General features: G+C 43.9%; 1 protein-coding gene across 3 annotated transcripts in view; it reads left to right on the top strand.

Annotated features, from left to right (window-relative positions):
- The window catches only part of LOC146575290 (protein NLRC3-like), a 188845-nt gene that overhangs the window by 37271 nt on the left and 132954 nt on the right, over positions 1 to 18620 (top strand). Inside the window, exons 1-5 of one of the 3 annotated variants that reach the window (XM_085269940.1) lie at positions 12866 to 12939; positions 13919 to 14039; positions 14124 to 14225; positions 14513 to 14629; positions 16867 to 16945. The exons of 1 other annotated variant lie outside the window; for it this stretch is intronic. In XM_085269940.1, the coding sequence (XP_085126066.1) occupies positions 13951 to 14039; positions 14124 to 14225; positions 14513 to 14629; positions 16867 to 16945 (387 nt within the window). In that variant the 5' untranslated portion in view covers positions 12866 to 12939; positions 13919 to 13950. Of the gene's footprint in view, positions 1 to 12865; positions 12940 to 13918; positions 14040 to 14123; positions 14226 to 14512; positions 14630 to 16866; positions 16946 to 18620 lie in introns of those variants that run through there. One more of the 3 variants, XM_085269938.1, reaches the window with a different exon arrangement.

The following is an 18620-nucleotide window of genomic DNA, read 5'->3' as shown; positions in this document are numbered from 1 at the left end:
CAACCCCTTATCCATGTTTGATGCCCTGCAATGGACTCACAGCCAACTGTAGAAAGCAGCCCAATCAGAGGCACTTTTTCTTTGACCCAGTTTATTCTAAGTGGAGATATTATCTGAATTTCAGGAGTGGGACCACACCTCATGCTCGCCGCCTCAGTTTATATATGCCCCCTTCACCAATACCCTCGGTTCTCATTTTCATGCCCACCTGGAGCCCAGGAGCCGCTGCCGGTCCTCTTTGAGGCCTTCCCCACATTGCAGCACCAGTACACGCTCCCTCATCCATCATCGTTCATCGTAACTGAGGATGTGGTCCCAGCTAGTGAAATTGCTAGTAAAAATGTTAATGTGATAAACTCACCAGCTACTGGCTCACTGACATCCAGTACAAGAAGGCCAGGCTTACCAAAACATACAGTTTGATTTGTGCGCTCTGCTGCTGCTGCACACAAATACTGTCCAACACAAGGAATTCAGCCTGGATTTACACTCTTCCCAGTGTCCTATGGCAGGTCAGCTCTATCACAGGCAAGGACAGCTCTGACGCTTCAGAAGTGTTATCAAAATAAATAAATAAATAAACAAAATAGAAATAACATAGTAGTTTGGATCAAAAGCCAGACTAAGTTTTAAGATGCAATTTAAAAGACTGCATGGACTCGGAGGAACGAATATAAAGAGGGAGGGTACTCCAGAGTCTGGGAGGTACGACAGCAAAGGCCCGATCCCCTCTGGACTTCAGACAAGACCTCGGCTGCGTCAGGAGCATTTGATTGGAAGATCTAAGTGCCTTATTAGGGATTTACAAATGGAGGCGCTCGCATAGATAGCTGGGAGCTAAATTGTTCAAAATTTTAAAGGTAAGCAAAAGAATTTTGAATATTGGTACGATATTCAACAGGGAGCCAACGTAGGTTGGCTAAAACTGGTGTGATGTGGGCATAATTTCTAGTTCCAGTTAAGAGACGCGCAGCTGCATTTCAAACTAACTGGAGCCGGTGAATAGAGGAAGGTGGGAGGCCCGAGTAGAGGGAATCACAGTAGTCTAATCTGGAAGTGATAAGACCATGAACGAGTTTTTTAAGGTCCTTCAAAGGGAGGTATGGCTTTGCTTTAGATATCTGACGCAGCTGGTAGAAACAGTTTTTTACCACAGAGGAGATCTGTTTCTCGAGTTTGAAAGAGCAGGAAAACACCAAGGTTTCTAACAGTGAGTGAGAGATGGCTACCAAGGGACCCTAAGGCAGTTGTTCCAGCGGGGTGTGACTATCAAAAACTATAACTTCTGTCTTATCCTCGTTCAGTGTGAGAGACGTGACCACGTTTGGACCTCATTTAGACAGTCAAATAGGGGTTCCAGAGACGTAGAGACATCTGATGTCAAAGGGAAATAAATTTGTATGTCGTCGGCGTAGCAGTGAAAGGAAATGTTATATTTTTTAAGTATTACTCCCAAAGGCAGCATGTACAAGGAAAAAGAGAACTGGGCCGAGCACAGATCCTTGAGGCACACCACAATGGGGCAGAGGCCGAGGAGTGTTGCCCCATGGCTACGGAAAACGACCTCTTTGACAGATGAACCAAGATAAAGCTATAACTTTAAGACCAACGACATGTTCTAGAGATGAGAATCTTGTGGTCGACTGTGTCAAAGGCAGCAGTCAGATCTAGTAAAACTAAAACAATGGCCCACAGGTAGAAGAAGATCATTAAAAAGCCTAACTAACGCTGTCTCAGTGCGATGGCGAGGTTTAAAGCCAGACTGACTTTCACTGATACCGTTAGTATCAAGGAAGGACTGAAGTTGTTTTAGAACCACGTTTTCCAGAATTTTGGATATAAGAGGGAGTTTGGAGATCGGTCTGTAGTTAGAGCACTAGGGTCAAGATCCTTTTTCTTTATAATGGGTTGCACGACAGCGCGCTTAAATACTGACGGTGCACAACCTGATGACAGGGATACATTTAGTAAAAGTTGGATACAGGGACCGATAGTGTGCAAAGCTTCCTTAAGAAAACAAGAGGGAACGATATCACGGGGGGAGTTAGAGATGATCACTTATAGCTGTTAAATGAGAATAAGACAGTGGATTGAACTGTTGAAGGACAGTCAAGCATTCAGGGACTGGAACAGGGTCAGAAACTAACAACGACTCAAGATGAGAGAGACGCCCTCAGAACTTAAATTTTGTCAGTGAAATATTTAAAAAAATTATCACGAAGTACAGGAGAGGCATCCCTACAAGTAAAGGGGCAAGGGTTTATCGAGGAATTACAAATACTAAAAAGGGCTCGGGGATTATGGCAGTTAGACCAAATAATACCAGAGAAGGAGGCAGATTTAGCAGCTTTAACAGACTTTTGATACCTAGATAGACATTTACGAAGCATGTCCAGAGAGACATGGAGTTTATCTTTTTTCCATTTTCGCTCAGCGCGCCGACATCCACGCCTAAGGGCGCCGGTAGGGTCATTACGCCAGGGTTGGCGTAACAATTTGGCACTTTTTGTCCTCAGAGGTGCCACCGAATTAAGAATGTCGGCGCATGTAGTATTAAGAAGGTTGGCAAGTTCCTCCGCTGATAAATCTGCAATACCATTAACATCAGAAAGAGGAGAATCAAGAAAAGCAGCAGTGAAATGAGCAAGTGACTGAGAGCTCATCGAGCGCGTTTGCCGTAGAGAACCATCACTATACAAATCAACATTGTTAATAACAGTATTAAACAAAACCGGAAAATGGTCCGAAATCCCGAAGTCCTTAATGTCCGTGATGCAGATATCCAAACCACGGGACAGTACCAAGTCGAGTGTGTGACCTTTTGTGTGAGTTGGATCACTTACGAACTGGGTGAGATTAAACGAATTCATAAGAGCAAGGAAGTCTTTGACTAGTGAGCCGTCCTCGCAACAAACGTGGAAGTTAAAATCACAAAGAATTAAAATACGATCATAGCGTAAGACGACACTCCCCAGTAAGTCAGCAAATTCAGAAATAAAATCCGTAACAAATTTCGGGGGGCGATACACCACAGCGCAAAGAAATGAGGTTCAGTTCAGTTCCAATAACTGCACCTCGAAGCTGGGGTACATGATGACAGCGGCCGACATCGAAATTTGTTTTTAAAAACTGAAGCTAGCCCTCCACCTCTGTCAGTGGACCGGGGTGAGCTCAGAAAGGTGAATCGGGTTGGTTCTGAGAAAGAAAAGAACTCACCAGGGCAAAGCCAAGTTCAGTCAAGAATAAGAAGTCCAGCCCGGATGAAAGATTCAGCATACAGAGTCCTGAAGCTGGCAGCATGGTGTTCAGAAAACAGCCTGGGACTGAACACTAAGAAAACCAAAGAGGTCATTGTCAATGTCAGGAGGCACTGACTTGGCCCCCCTCTACATCAACGGGGAGCGTGTGGAGAGGGTCCACACCTCCCGGTTCCTTGGTGTCCTCATCTCTGCTGACATCTCCTGGACAGACAACATCTCAGCGGTCGTCAAGAAGGCCCAACAGCGGCTGCACTTCCTGAGAGTCCTCAGGAAGTACAAGCTGAACTCCAACCTGCTGCTGACCTTCTACCGCTCGTCCATTGAGAGCCTGCTAACCTACTGCATCACAGTATGGTACGGCAGCTGCACTAAGGCGGATAGAGGCTTCAGAGTGTGGTCAAGACAGCACAGAAGATCATCGGCTGCCCCCTCCCCTCCCTGAAGGACATTTATTCCTCCCGCTGCCTCAGCAGAGCAGCAAACATCATCAAGGACAGCTCCCAGTCTGGTTCTAACCTGTTCAACCTGCTTCCCTCAGGGAGGCGCTACAGGTGCATCAGCAAGGAGACCCACAGACCCATAACCAGCCTGAACTCACACATGATAAACACAGTTCCACCCCCCAATCTAGGACCTCTACACACAGACTACACAACTATCATCACCACTGTGCAACACTTAATTTAGGTGCAGTAACCCACACTGTAATATATAGCACTATGTTTTGTTTCTATATTTGTAGATAGTGCTGCAGAACTGTGCAACTCACCCCCTTTCTTTCCCACGTCTGCACTGAATAGGAGATGCTCTGAAGCTTATTGTGCATGTGTGTAGTGACAATAAAATGCATTCTATTCTGTTTTTGTTCACATGCTAAGTTCAGCATTCAAAATCTTGGCGTTTGAGTCTTCTCTGAGTTTCAACTGTGTAAAATCTTTATCTCACTCCTAACATTTCTAAACATGGTCTCCTCTGCTGCACTGGAAGAAATTATCAATGTGTTTGTGTCACTGCATTTAGATTAATGTACTGGCCTCTGTGCTGGATTAGAGAAACCACCAAGGCTCTGCACCAGTCTACAGCTGACTCTGTCCATTCTTTTAAAAAGCAGGTCAAAACCTTTTTGTTTAAACAGATTTTCTGTTAAGAAGTTTTTGAAAATTCGTAGTTATTTATTTTTAAAACTACAGGTTTATGTTATGTTGGCACTTAATGGGTTTTTTGTGATGGTTTGTCTGTGAAAACTTCTTTACAATCACTAAAAACCAAAGAACACCACCCCCACAGTAAAGCGGTGGAAACATGGGTCACTTTTCTGCTAAGAGCACAACATGACCTCCCTGCATGGAGGGGCCAATAGACAGGACCGCGTATCGTACTGTGACGAGGAACCTTCGTCCCATGAAGATGGATGTTCAAGCATGACGATGATCCAAAACATCGTGTCGAGGTAACGAAGCAGTGGATGAAAATAAGAGTGGCCTATCGAGTCTTCTATAGAAAATCTGTGGAGAATGTTTTCTCCGTCTTCCACTCATCACCTCCAGCTGGTGACGGCAGATGGCTGCCCCTCACCGAGCCTGGGGTTACTTCTTCTTCTCTGTAATGTTGTAGGGTATTTACCTTATAAATATGAAATATATAAATATGAAACATGTCAAAACAAAGCAGAGACAGCGATCAGTGATAACTGATTCTCAGTGCTGGAGATAAGGATGTACGGTAACCTTCAACATTACACATTCTGTGGACACATACTGTTTGATCTATTGTTAGCATAAAGACGCTGACAGGTGCAGATGAATGAGCCCCTGATTTCTTCAGCCTACAGCAGACAGACTGTCAGGAGTTAGCTGCAGGACTGCAGAGCGTATGCTTGGTTTCATGTTGTGTTGTTGTTTTTAGCCTGACAGATGCCAAATGATCTGTCTGATCAAACGGGTGATTGTGGAAGAACACAAGCGCTTTGTCCTCTGGAGGCTGCTGACCTTCTCTGGCCACACAAACTGCTACACACACTCACACACTGACATTAACCTGTCACTGTGGTACACCACTCTATACTTCACATATCTTGGTTGTCCTCATTTACACGACAAACACTTAAATAGACACACACAGTGACACTGTACGCCACCCCGAGAGGCCCAGCGTGGCACGCTACTGGTGTGTCACATGCTCAGAGTCCAAACAGCCTCTGTGAACCCACACTGCTGCAAATATGTCGCCAGCGCCTTCAGATTCAAATCAGTGTGTCATTGAGCAACAGAGGTTAGCAAAGGTGTCCCAGTCCAAATATGGTGTAACAGCAGGAACGTGTGGGACATTCCTTTCTTATGACTTCATAAACTCAGCTACTGGGAGATTAATCCAGCGTGGTGTGGCAGCTTTGATCGTAGACCAAAAATGTGCAGTCCAAAAAGATCACAGCGTAATCAAAACAGGCCGTCCTTTGGCGTCCACCGGGCAGTGTTTTGTAAATAATGTGTGTTTATCATTTATATGGGAATATAAAGAACTAGTTTTAGCTGTTCTACATAAACAGCATATCCCAAATATCATCAAAACAGAAAATTAGAATAAGAGCTTTCAAATCCAATTTATCGGCACAATTATTTCAATTTACTTAAATGTGCTCCGAGGGCTAACAGGCTGTTTAGATCACAGGGACATGTTACATAATGAAGTAATGAATGTCATTTCTAACTGTTTGATTTTAAAAAGTATGTTTGATAAATGTGGGACAAGGACAAGCATGTAATGGGATTAGTGGGGATAAATTCATGGAGGAGAGGAGAAGTCCTAAAGCTAGCTAATGAAAGGACAGCAAACTAACACAGAGGAAGAGGTCAAGGCAGAACAACAAAGATTTCTTTGCAGGGTGAGATGAGGAAGGGAGGAGAGTAACCACTGTGATCACCCAGAAGAGAATGACTCAGGTCTGTGTCCAGTCTCCCCAAATCAGCATGACACAGCAAACTAAGCTACATAAATCTCTGAATTACCAGCTGAGCCACTAATCCAGGCGGTATGACACTCGCCAAACTGCTAGTTCTGTGATATTTTACCACCGAGCATAAAAGTGCTTACAGGAAAGGCCAGGAAAGAATAAGCCATGAATACAGAGTTTAAATCATAAGAATATTTTATAACGTTTAACATTACGCAGAAGCATTTCATATTCATGAAACGCTTTCAATTAAAAGAAAACATCGAAACAGGTAATAAGGACACACCCAACATGCTCAACACCCACTTTAGTACTTCCTACTCAGCAGTTTCAATTACTGGTTAAAGCAAATGTGTTAGAAACTTAAAGCACGTAAAGAATCTGCTCAAGTCAAACAAGACATCAGACAACACATCACCAAGAAGGCAAGTTTAAAGCAGTCCTACAGAAAGGTTTCAAAACTCACTCCCACAGCTTGATTCCAAGGATGTTAGATTCCTATCGGGCCTTTTCTACTGTTAATGTTTAAGCTAAATGACAACTTTGTTTGTCCACTGTCAGCATTCGAAACAACTTCTACAGGGTTTAATGGAGCACACAGATTTGACTTTTTACAAAAGCACTCAATGAGCTGTAGTAATGAAGAATTGTATCACAGTATGTTTTGTCATATCCTGTCTAAGATGTTTTTTCTTGCATGAGCCTAAGCACTCATTTATACTCGTATCCAATACAACTGATTTCGGTTTTATGCTTCCTAAAACCCTTAAAATTCCTTGTCAACGTCTTTTAGTTTAACCAATCCTAAAGAAAATCAAGCATTTCAGAAGCATGTTTTTGTTTGTTAAGCCATTGACCCATGAATCACTGAAACATAAAAAAGGCACTCAAGTCAAGGGATGAACCAGTATTGTGTCTAGCACGTACATAACAGACTTAGCAAAGAACCAATTTTAAACTGTATCTTTTAAACTGTGCTCTCAAACACATTTAATTTCTTACAAAATGCCAAAGACAACATAGTTTGACAGGCACAATAGCATCTCTGCAACAGCGTGATTCCCAAACAGCTGTCTGGGAGGCTGTAAAGAAATCATTGTTACAGAAGGGAAACGGAGAAAAGGCTGAACACTGCCAAATGGTTCAAGAAATGTCTTTCTTTGTAAGAAATTACATCTTTTTCAGTTCTTCTTTCGACTCTTGGTACCCCTACAGCTTCTCGTGTTCCTTCTTCCTGATGCAGCTGTCGTTCGGGACCACTACATCGATCACTACGGCCGTCTTCTTCTGTTTGTCTACCACCACTATGTCCGGTTGGTTAGCCACCACCATTTTGTCCGTCTGTATCTGGAAGTCCCACAGGATCTTAGCTCGGTCATTCTCCACCACCCTTGGGGGCATCTCCCATTTTGACCTCGGGACTTCCAGGTTATACTCGGCACAGATGTTCCTGTACACTATGCCGGCCACTTGGTTATGGCGTTCCATGTATGCCTTGCCTGCTAGCATCTTGCACCCTGCTGTTATGTGCTGGATTGTCTCTGGGGCATCTTTACACAGCCTGCACCTGGGGTCTTGCCTGGTGTGATAGACCCCAGCCTCTATGGATCTTGTACTCAGAGCTTGTTCTTGTGCTGCCATGATTAGTGCCTCTGTGCTGTCTTTCAGTCCAGCTTTGTCCAGCCACTGGTAGGATTTCTGGATATCAGCCACTTCCTCTATCTGCCGGTGGTACATACCGTGCAGGGGCCTGTCCTTCCATGATGGTTCCTCGTCTCCCTCCTCTTTCTTGGGTTTCTGCTGCCTGAGGTATTCACTGAGCACTCGGTCAGTTGGGACCATCTTCCCAATGTATTCTTGGATGTTCCTTGTCTCATCCTGGACTGTGGTGCTGACACTCACCAGTCCCCGGCCCCCTTCCTTCCACTTAGCGTACAGCCTCAGGGTGCTGGACTTGGGGTGAAACCCTCCATGCATGGTCAGGAGCTTTCTTGTCTTTATGTCAGTGGCTTCTATCTCCTCCTTTGGCCAGCCTATTACCCCAGCAGGGTACCTGATCACGGGCAGGGCGTAGGTGTTGATGGCCCGGATCTTGTTCTTACTGTTCAGCTGACTCCTCAGGACTTGCCTGACCCTCTGCAGGTACTTGGTGGATGCAGCTTTCCTGGCGGCCTCTTCATGGTTCCCATTCACCTGCGGGATCCCCAGGTACTTGTAACTGTCCTCTATGTCTTCAATGTTGCCTTCTGGTAGTTTGATCCAACTGCTCCATTCTGTAGTCTGCATCTGTAGCCAGTCTTGTCAAAGACCTCACTGAGAGGGTTCAGGCCTATGCAGAACAGCAGCGGCGACAGAGCATCTCCATATGGGTTGCATCCTACTCCCATATGCTCTTCCAGTATTGCTCCATCTCCAGCCTTGGTGGGGCTCTTCTCATAGTGTCCCCCTGCCACTGAGAATATACCTTGAACTGTAGATTACTCTTAGTTAATTCTCCTGCCTTCTATCTCTCTGGTATGGTCCCTTCAAGCGGCTGGCCAAGGCTTTGAGTCGTTGCTTGGCAGTTTCCAAGGCCTCAGGTATGGGGAGCTTGCTGTACTTCTTAGGCACCTTCTTCATCGCACCTTTCTGCAGCTCTGATAGTTGGCTAACATCCCTTCGTGCTCCCTTGGTCTTTCAATTCAATTCAATTCAATTTTATTTATATAGCGCCAAATCACAACAAAAGTCGCCTCAAGGGTTTAGCCTTAGTGTCCTTCTCCATGGGAGGCATTGCTACTTACGTAGCTACAGTACGGTCAGGTTGACAGTTTATGGGTAACATGTGGCCACCAGGCACTGCGACACACTTCCATGTTATATTACCTTGGCGTCCCGTAGGAATACAGGAGAATCATGTGAGGAATCTAAGAGTTGTTTCTTAATTCAATTCAGTTTTATTTACACAGCACCAAATCACAACAGCAGTCGTCTCAAGGTGCTTTATACTGTAAGGTAGCTCGTACAATAATACATACAGAGAAAAACCCAACAATATGACCCCCTATGAGCAGCACTTTGGCGACAGTGGGAAGGAAAAACTCCCTTTTAACAGGAAGAAACCTCCAGCAGAACCAGGCTCAGGGAGGGGCGGGGCCATCTGCTGTGATTGGTTGGGGTGAGAGAAGGAAGACAGGATAAAGACATGCTGTGGAAGAGAGACAGATGAACCGCTGAGTGTTGTCCCGTCGAGGTGGCTCTTCTATGTTGTGCATTTATGGCACCAAACCACAAATGCAAAGGAAGAAAGGGTCGAGGCACAGCACCCAGCTGCCTGACAATATTCAGGCAACGTCCAAAGCCCCACAAAGGACCTACCCACACCCCACTGGCCCCGCCCAGATCAAGGAGCTGTCACAGCAGACAAAAATGTGAAGTCCGCACATAGTCGCCATGGCACCCACCAACCCACCACACCATCCCCCATGGAGCTACCAGGAGAGGCATACTGGCCCACTGAGGATCACAGAGGAGCAGACCCAGGGGGGCTGACAGCACAGCCCCCACCCACCAGTCGTGCAGCTTATTTTATCTTGTCAGCGTGAGCCCCACCTAAAGGGGACAGAGGGATTAGTGAGTTGCATTAGTTGGGCAGGAGAGAGTGAAGCAGGGGAGCCAATGTCACTGCGATACGACTCCTCAACACCATCCAGCCTGCCCCACCACTCATAATGAGTCCTGCTGTGCTCTGTAGCAATGATGCATTTTATGTGTGTGTGCCAGGTTAGTGCTGTGGATTCAAAGGAGCACAGTTCCACTAAACAGGAGATCAGGATAAACCCCAGTAACCAACCCTGCCCCCGCCATCACATATTCTCAATCCCAACAGAGGCCAGCCCCACAATGACATGCCACACGTGATACACAGCCAACATTACTGTTATAATTACATGTTTCCTTTATTACTTTCCTTTCAACCTCTTTATTTTGCACCTTAAACTTTCTTTGGTTGCTACAAGCCACAAAGTCCTTTATGGTTTGTCTCTGTTGTGTGGAGGGCTGTTTTTAAGAGCTCAAAAATGGGTGTATCAGAGTCAAACAGGCAGCACAGTGGAAAAGTGGTTGGCACTGTTTCCTGACAGCAAGAAGGTTCTGGGTTCAAATCCAACATCTAAGCTGTTTGCATGCTCTCCCCATGTCTGGGTCCTCTCTGGGTTCTCTGGCTCCCACAGTCCAAAGACGAGCAGTTAGTGGGGTTAGGTTGATTGGTGTATGTGCCCATGAGTATGAGTGTACACGGGTGTTTCTCTGTGTTAGTGACAGTCTGACAGAAGGCTGCATCCCTCAGCCTCATGTGGGCTGTGTAGCCCCTTTACCACTGCAGTGAGAGCTCAGACCTGTTTCTGGTGGGTGGTGGACTCCTCCAGGGCTTCCCCTGATTCCCCTTCAGCCACAGAAGACTGTGGCCTCAGAAACTCATATCTGCTTTTTGCAAATGAAGCGAACCTGTTGGCTTCATCAGCAGGGGCGGATCTAGAAGGGTGGCATGGGGTGGCAAGTGCCACCCTAAAATGATCCCTTGCCACCCCAAGTGCCACCCCAGTTTTGCATATGACAGTGTTGTTTATTAAAATAAGTTTAACAGTTTGAGCGTAGTTACAGTCAGCAGTGAATATAAATGCTAGAACTGGATATATTCCATAGTGTCCCCCCCTCCACATTAACAAATGGTTCAGCCCATAGCAGGACGGCTTTCTTCTTGTTTTCAGCAGCAAGCGATGCTTATGATTGTGCCAGAGCACATTTTGAACAACACCATGGGAATTTCTGATTTTACACAGGTGGGTGGATGTTACACTGTGAAAATGAAGGAAGGTGAGTGCTATTTTAAATGGTTGTAGAAAATGAAAAAACAGCAGGTGTATTGGCTGCATTTTTAGATAAATAGTTGTATCTGTTTACAAAATGTACAATTTATATTTGCATTTCAAGTTATAAACATTTACCCAACACGTCTGTGGTTTTTTTACAGTAAAAAATACTGCTAGGATTTTAGGTTCTTTGTGTGATTTCAGATCAGTAATAGTTACATTAATAGTAATAGTAATACTAATGCAGTATGTCAGTGAAAAAACAACTAAATTCAGTTGAGCTGAAAAGATACCAAACAAAGCAAGAGGAGGAAAAAATAAAATGAAACAATCTGAGGGTGAAACACAAACGTAAACTCAAAGGAGTCACAAATGTCCGGTTGTATTTCAGACCTCAGAGGGTGAATCCAACAAATCATGAAAAATGAGGTTTACATGTTTGTTCATGACAGTGCAGATTTCTGACATTTTGTGTCATTTAAGCTGCAACAATGTGACAGTTTTCTAACAAAAACAGTGAAACTTAAGTTAGACTTGTGTTTGTAAATGAAGCGCCCCATGTTGTGTAGCTTTCTGGAGTTTATACTTATTGGGCTACATATGTATTTAATATACAGGCTGTACAGTACATAACATCAAAACTCACATGTTTCATGTAACTAAAGTGTGTAATCATGTGGGTACAGACAATAATTAAGTTATAGACTATATTTATATGAAAAACGTGCATACTTACTGCATTTGAATCATTTTAACCACATGTAACCACCTGCATATGTGTTTGGGGGAAAAAGGCTTTGATTTTGCCACCCTAAGAAAATTTCTCTAGAGCCGCCCCTGACCATTTCACAGGATTTGCATTTAAAGATGCAACAAGACTAAAATGGTTAGGGTCAGGAGGTCAAAGGTCAGAGCTCCTGTGGGTCTGAGGGCGGCCTCACGCTGGAGAAGGATGAAGGAGTCTGACCTGAGCCAGTGTTTGACATGAACACATCAGCACTGCTGTCAGTGAGCCTAACGACAGCCGTTAGCATCATTTCAGTGTTTCAGTCATAAAAACACTTCCTGTCACTGTGGTGGTTACAGTGACATCATGCAGTTTGTGCTTTGACCTCCAGAGGGCGACAAATCAGCACAGACAGAGAGCTCCATTCAAACTTTGCTGCCATCAGGAATAATTCTTCAAATATAATCATCAGTGTTTGAGCAGTTATGATATCAGGGACAATCTAGACATGTGTGACAATACTGAACATGTCACATGACACACCTCAAACATCATGTGATCCACTCTCAGTCTGCACTTTCATTCATGACTTCAACAGGTTGAAATGAGCTTTGAAGAAACATTCAGTGAAATAAATCTTTCATGGATTCATGTGAGCAGCAGATGAACTTTGTACCAACAACATCTTCAATAACAGAGTCTGAATGAAGCTCAGGTGTTGATGCTGCTCACTGATTGGACGCTTGCTTTCAGCTCTGCTCTCAGTCTTTACTGCACAGGTGAAGGTAGAAAGTGTGACTGGATCTATAGACTGGAAACAGAGAAACATGCTGAACATTTGAAGCTTTGCAGCAGAAATGTTCATGTTACAAATACAGCAGAGCTGATCTGGGATCAGTGTGTTCACACCTGCAGCTACAACAAGGTTTCATGTCTCCACACGTCAGCATGTGAACTTTACTCTGACTCAGTCTGAGCAGTCAGACGGCATATTTTTAAAGTTAACACATCAGCACACACAGAGCTGAGCCCCTCCCACCTGTGCTGAGTTTCAGGTGGAGCCCCGCCTCCTTCCAGGAAGCAGCTCACCTGTGTGTCCGTGTTTAGTGTCCAGGTGTGGAGTGGAGCTTGTTGTTGGTGTGTGAAGAAACTGTAAGTTTGCTTTGTTTCCTCCTTTAACAGTTTGTCTTTAGGAACTTTACTGTTTGTTCAGCTCGTGTTTGATTTCTTCACACAACAAACTGTGTGTGTTTGTATTTCCGGTCTCTCCATTAAAGTCAGTGTGTAATGTTTCCTGGCTAACATCAGCTGTGTGCAGCTTAGTTCAGCACAAATCTGCCGCTCCATAGTTCACGGTAACGGACTCACAGCTGGACCAACGAGGCCGAGTGTGTCCGCCACTCTGAGCTACGTTCGTGTTTGTGTACTTGTAGTTTGTACTTTGAGTTCACTCAGAGCCCACAGAGGACGCAGCGTACGTGATGACGTCACAGCCCTTTGCCTCCTTTACTGTCACTGTGATTAATATTTACACACGAGACACCTGCAGAGCTCTGACGCTGAGCTAGCACACAGCATGCTAACGCTAAGCTAACGCTAAGCTAACACTAAGCTAAAGCTAAGCTAACACTAAGAGTTCTTACAGACACGAGTTAAAAAGCTGCTTTTAGTTTGTGATCAGAGTCCAGGACTGAGAGCAGCAGCAGAGCTGATGGATGATGAATTACTGGATGGAAGAAGCTTCTCATTAGCAGTGAATCAGTGTGTGTGCAGTTCTCTGCAAACTCAGCAGCAAGAATTAGTGTGAAGCTTTAACTCTGCTGATCCTCTTTGAATCCTGGATCAGCTGAAATGTTTAAAATGTTGTTCACACGTGTTGGACTGACTGAAGCTTCCAGTCACAGTGAAGCAGTGTGTGTCAGTGAATGCATCGTGTGTGCTTCAGGCTCCATCTAGTGGACTGATAGCAGAGCAGCTGATGGCAGCTTCCTCTGCCTCACACTGCTGTCTGACTGCATCCAGCTGACACTGAGATGAAGCAGGAAAGAAGCAGCTGATATTTGGACAGCACACATGATGAAAGGAGGATTTCAGCTGATGTGCACATGAATGATTTGTGTTTCCTCTGCAGGTAGAAAGTGTGTGTGAGCTGAATTGAGCAGCATGGATCAGTGTGAGGACAGAGAGGAGGGAGCCCCTCCCTCTAAAAGCACTCTGTGTGGGGAACATGAGAGCCAGACCAAAGCTCAGAGGTGAGATGACCATCTCTAACTGTCCATGACTCTTCTCCATGTCACAGCTCAGCACTCACATCACTGCTGCATCATTATTCACAGGAACCAGCCTGGACCTCCACCCAGCTCTGTGTCCTTACAGAGTGACGCGTCTAAAGATCGTCCCATTTATTTTAAATCCCAGCCTGCGTCTGCTGCAGAGAGGTGAGCTGTTAGCAACATGAACTCTTTGATGTCAGTTTATCTGATTTAAATGAACTGTTTGATGTTTCCTGGTCTCTAAACTGCATCTCAAAGGAAGTCACTGAACCTTTATTCCTTATTTCTATCAAACATGTCCAACATTTAAACTCCTGCTGCTCACAGTGGGACCATCAATAGTCCTGCACAGTGTAAATGACCCCTGGGTGGCGCTCTGTTCTTACACTGTGAAACACTACTTTGGAGTTTCCTTCTGCTCATTCTCAAAACACATTTTTCTTCTCTGACAGGATCCATGGGAGACCTGCTGGACCTGAACCTGGACCCAGCTGTGTGTCCTTAAGGAGTGACCGGTCTAAAGGTGGTTTCATTGATTTTAAAGTCCAGCCTGTGTCTGCTGCAGAGAGGTGAGCTGTTAGCAACATGAACTCTTTGATTAAACTGCTCGATGTTGTTGGATATAAACTACAAACACGTCGTTCCCTCAGTCCCATTTAAACTGTCTTTTAAAACAAGCCTTTGGTTTCTAAACAACTGAAAACCCACTTCAGCAAACAGGAAGTGATCAGAGCGTCTGTCCACTTCCTGTCAGGCCCTGCAAACATTTCATATTGAAGAAAAGTAGTTGTTATCTCACATTTTTACTCCACCACATTCAACCATTTTGACATTTTACAGCATGAAACTCTTGTCACATGACTCCTGTTATGTTATAGAGTCATGTGACCACCAGGGAGGGATTTGTATGGATGAAACACATTCAAATCAATCTGATTCATCAATGGAAACATTTTTGGTGTAAATGCAGCAACACTGAAAACGCTGAAGATAAAAACACAACAGATGAAATATGAACAAATCGAGGCTTTGAATACACGTGTGTGTGTTTGAGACACAGAGATAAATGGATTGTGTGTCTGTCCTATTGCTGCGTGAGGGTTTTATTGTAGATTTTGTGCGTGTACACTTTTGACCACGAAGGTGTTGAAAGGGCGTAAAACAGTTGGAGGCACCAGAGTGAACACTAGTGCTGTCAGTAGATTAAAACATGACTAATTAATGACACAATCTTCTGTCATTAATCCTGATTAATCACAATTACTTGATCAATAGCTGCAGTTACATTTTCCAACTTTATATTTAAGCCTGTAACAGACGTTTACACCATATAATGAAGTCAATGCAGAATAAACACAAAGAATGTTAAACGCTTCAATTCAAAGAGACTTTGAATAGTTTTCAGTCTTTAACTCAGCTTCTCTGCTGTAAATACAACTTTGTAACAAACATATATACTAAAAGCTAAGTGTGCACTAATATATAATAATATATAATCTATATTACTGCTGTTAATGAAAATGTTTAATCAGACTCATCACAGGGTTACTGTGGATTCATTTGGATTAATCACCATTAAACATCATTTTTAATGTAAACGAATCAAAGTTCATTTCATGAGCAAACAGACTCGAGAGAAAAGGGCAAATTTACACACTTAACATGTTTATTGAACATGTAAACATTGATTAACCTCCTGAATGAGCCGACCCCCCCAGGGACAGTCCTGCATGCTAATGATGGGCTCTGCTCTGTACCTGCAGGATTCTGTCAGCCACAAACTCCTCAGCTGATCCTGAATCTGAGCCCATCTGTCAAACAATCATTTTCTTCACAGGTCTGTGGAGGTGGCACTGATCCTGCAGCAGTCTAACACTCTCTGTCACTCTTCTTCAAGTCTTTGACACGAGGAACCAAAACTATGTTATTAACAACACTAACAGGTCTGCAGTTTGTCCACTTGGCAGTTGTGTCATCAGTGCTTTGCATTGTTGTGATATTTTAAGCTGGAAGTGCTTCGGTGAAAAGAAAATTCCTTCTGTCACGATGTACAGAATCCTTCATGTTGGTCGGCTGGTCCGTCTTGTTATTTTTTTAATACTCAAACTTTCCATCGGGAGGTCAGTGTGTGTTTGTCATCTTCCATATTGAGCTGATTGGTTCAGCTGCCGTCACTAACAGATGTGCTGCACATCTGCACGTGTGCAAAGGTAACTCTACTCGGACAAACTGCTCGAAGTGCGTTGATAGAAACATTTCAGGGATTTTGAGTCGTTCTGCTCTCCAGATGTGTCGTGTTAAAGGTTTTTATCATGTTAATCATGATAACAGATGAACCCCTAACCCTAACCCTACATGTTAATTTTGACAGCACTGGTAACTCCTTTTTAATGTTCTTCTGTCAGATCATTGATTAGACTCGACTCCAAATACGAGACTCAGAAAACTCAAATGAAAACTCAAATCAAAGCAATGAGAAAAGGACTTCTTGTGTTAGAATGAAAACATATGGAAGTGGTCAGGTTTCAAACACTCGTTGAATCTACTGCACAGTTACATTCAGGGACCTTTGGCCTCCTGAGAGCATTAGTTGATGGTTCATCACAGTTTTCTCAAAGTTTCCTCTGAGCTTCTGCAGCATCATCACTTCCATCACTGATGAAAGAAAGTTCATAGAAAACAGAAAATATATCTTCAGAATCTGAGAGTTTAAAACTTGACAGACTTGATTCAGATGAAGTTATTTGAGCAGAAACTCCTGGATCTTTATCCTGTGTTGATCTAATCCTTCATGGTTCTTCCACAGAGTGGACCAGCAGAGCTCAGAGGTTCCCAGTGGTCAGTCTGCCCAGCAGCATCAAACACAGCTGGACTCCATATTTATGGTCTGTACATGTACAACAACTACTTTATTATTAATATTAATAATAATGCATTTATTTATAGGTCCCTTTCAGAACACCAAGGACTCTGTGGACTAAATGACCAAAAGAAAACAAACTTTGAAATCAGACGGTGCAAATGTGATCACAGGGAAACGTTTTAAACATCGAGGCTTTAAACAGAAACCAAAGTGAAACAGTTTGTAGTCGAGATCAGTGGGAATGAAGCTGAATAACTGTTTCTTCAATAACTTTGAGCTCTTAAAAAAGAAAAACCAGCTGAAAGTCTGGCTGCTCTTATGAAAAGTACAGAGAAATTATGGGTCGCTCAACACTTGTGCACAATATAAGAGTTTAAATAAATCTAAAGAATAACTCAAAGTCCTACAATCATACTGAGAAAATCATCTACAGCTAACTATCCAAGTGGATTTGTTTAAGACAGCTCCATCTGCTGGTGGCCCTCTGCAGGTGCATGAAAGGGGCGTGTTTATAGTGAAAGTAGTAGAGAAAGTAAACCCCACGGGAAGGAGGAGGACTCTCAGCGGCTTCCAGCTCATATTCAGACATTTGACTTCTCACTGAAAGCAGCAAGTTTGAGTGTCTGTACCTTAGTTAGAAGAGATAACATGTCAGTAGTAATTAGAGTTGATTGAGCAATGCTGTCCTTGTAATGTAGTTTATGATTTTTATGGACAAGTCCAGTTTTTCTGTAGAGCCTCTCAAGTTGGTGACAGCAGCAGTGGAAGTTCACGTGTAAACCAGAGCAGCAAATCAGGTCCAAATGTGTTGTTCACAGTGAGTGGGATCATCATTGGCTGCTATGTTAACCTCCTGCAGCAGGATGTCTTTGGTCAGAGAATGGATAGATCACTAAGTCATTGTTGAGTTTAGGGAGACAGTAGACAGTTGCAGTAGGTTCAGCCAGTTGACACACAGTAGATAAAATAACTGAAGGCAGGAGCAGACACCTGTATGACTTTCCACCTCTCACATAGATTATTGTCCCTGGGCAGCGCCACAGGGCTGGTAGATGTAAACAAAGCTGGAGGAGAGGATTTATTCATCTGAGAAAAGTCACAGAGTTGTGTCTTGATGCTCAATCATCCAGGTACGTAAATCCCAAAAAGCTTGATTCTGTTCATCTGGATGTTTTCAGTGGGAGAAACGTTTCATCATCATCAGGTGACTTCTTCAGTCTCAGCTGACTGCAGGTTTCAATCTCATAAACAGGACATTTGTATGACTGAAACCAGCCCACTGAAGGAACAATGGGCTGGGAGGTCAGTTCATTGATCATTGGTACGCATATTGTCAGGACCATTGATCAATGGTTGTTGATCAATGTTCATGAGTCCAGTTCACAGAGAGCTGGGGAATGGCTGCAATAACAGCATGTAAGATGGTGACAGTTGTACCCTTAGGCCCCTCCTCCATTCAGAGATGGTCTTTCCTTTTCACATAAATGGCCTCCTTGACTCCGCCCTCAAACCAGCGTTCACATTTACTCAGGACCTTCTTGATGTGAAGTTCTTCTGCTTCGCTGGCTGCTGTGTCTGTGGGGATGGTGCTTGTTCTGTGTTGTAGCGTCCTGATGACGCCCAGTTTGTGATCCAGTGGATGATGAGAGTCAAACCTTAAATACTGATCTGTATGCGTAAACAGAGTGAACCTTTAA

This window comes from Mchenga conophoros, linkage group LG4 (genome assembly GCF_057382185.1).
Source record: "Mchenga conophoros isolate Kocher_MC1m ecotype Shallow Benthic linkage group LG4, M_conophoros_male_GT1.1, whole genome shotgun sequence".
Classification (NCBI taxonomy): domain Eukaryota; kingdom Metazoa; phylum Chordata; class Actinopteri; order Cichliformes; family Cichlidae; genus Mchenga; species Mchenga conophoros.
The sequence above is the reverse complement of the archived record's forward strand: the minus strand, read 5'-3'. Positions and strand labels throughout refer to the sequence as shown.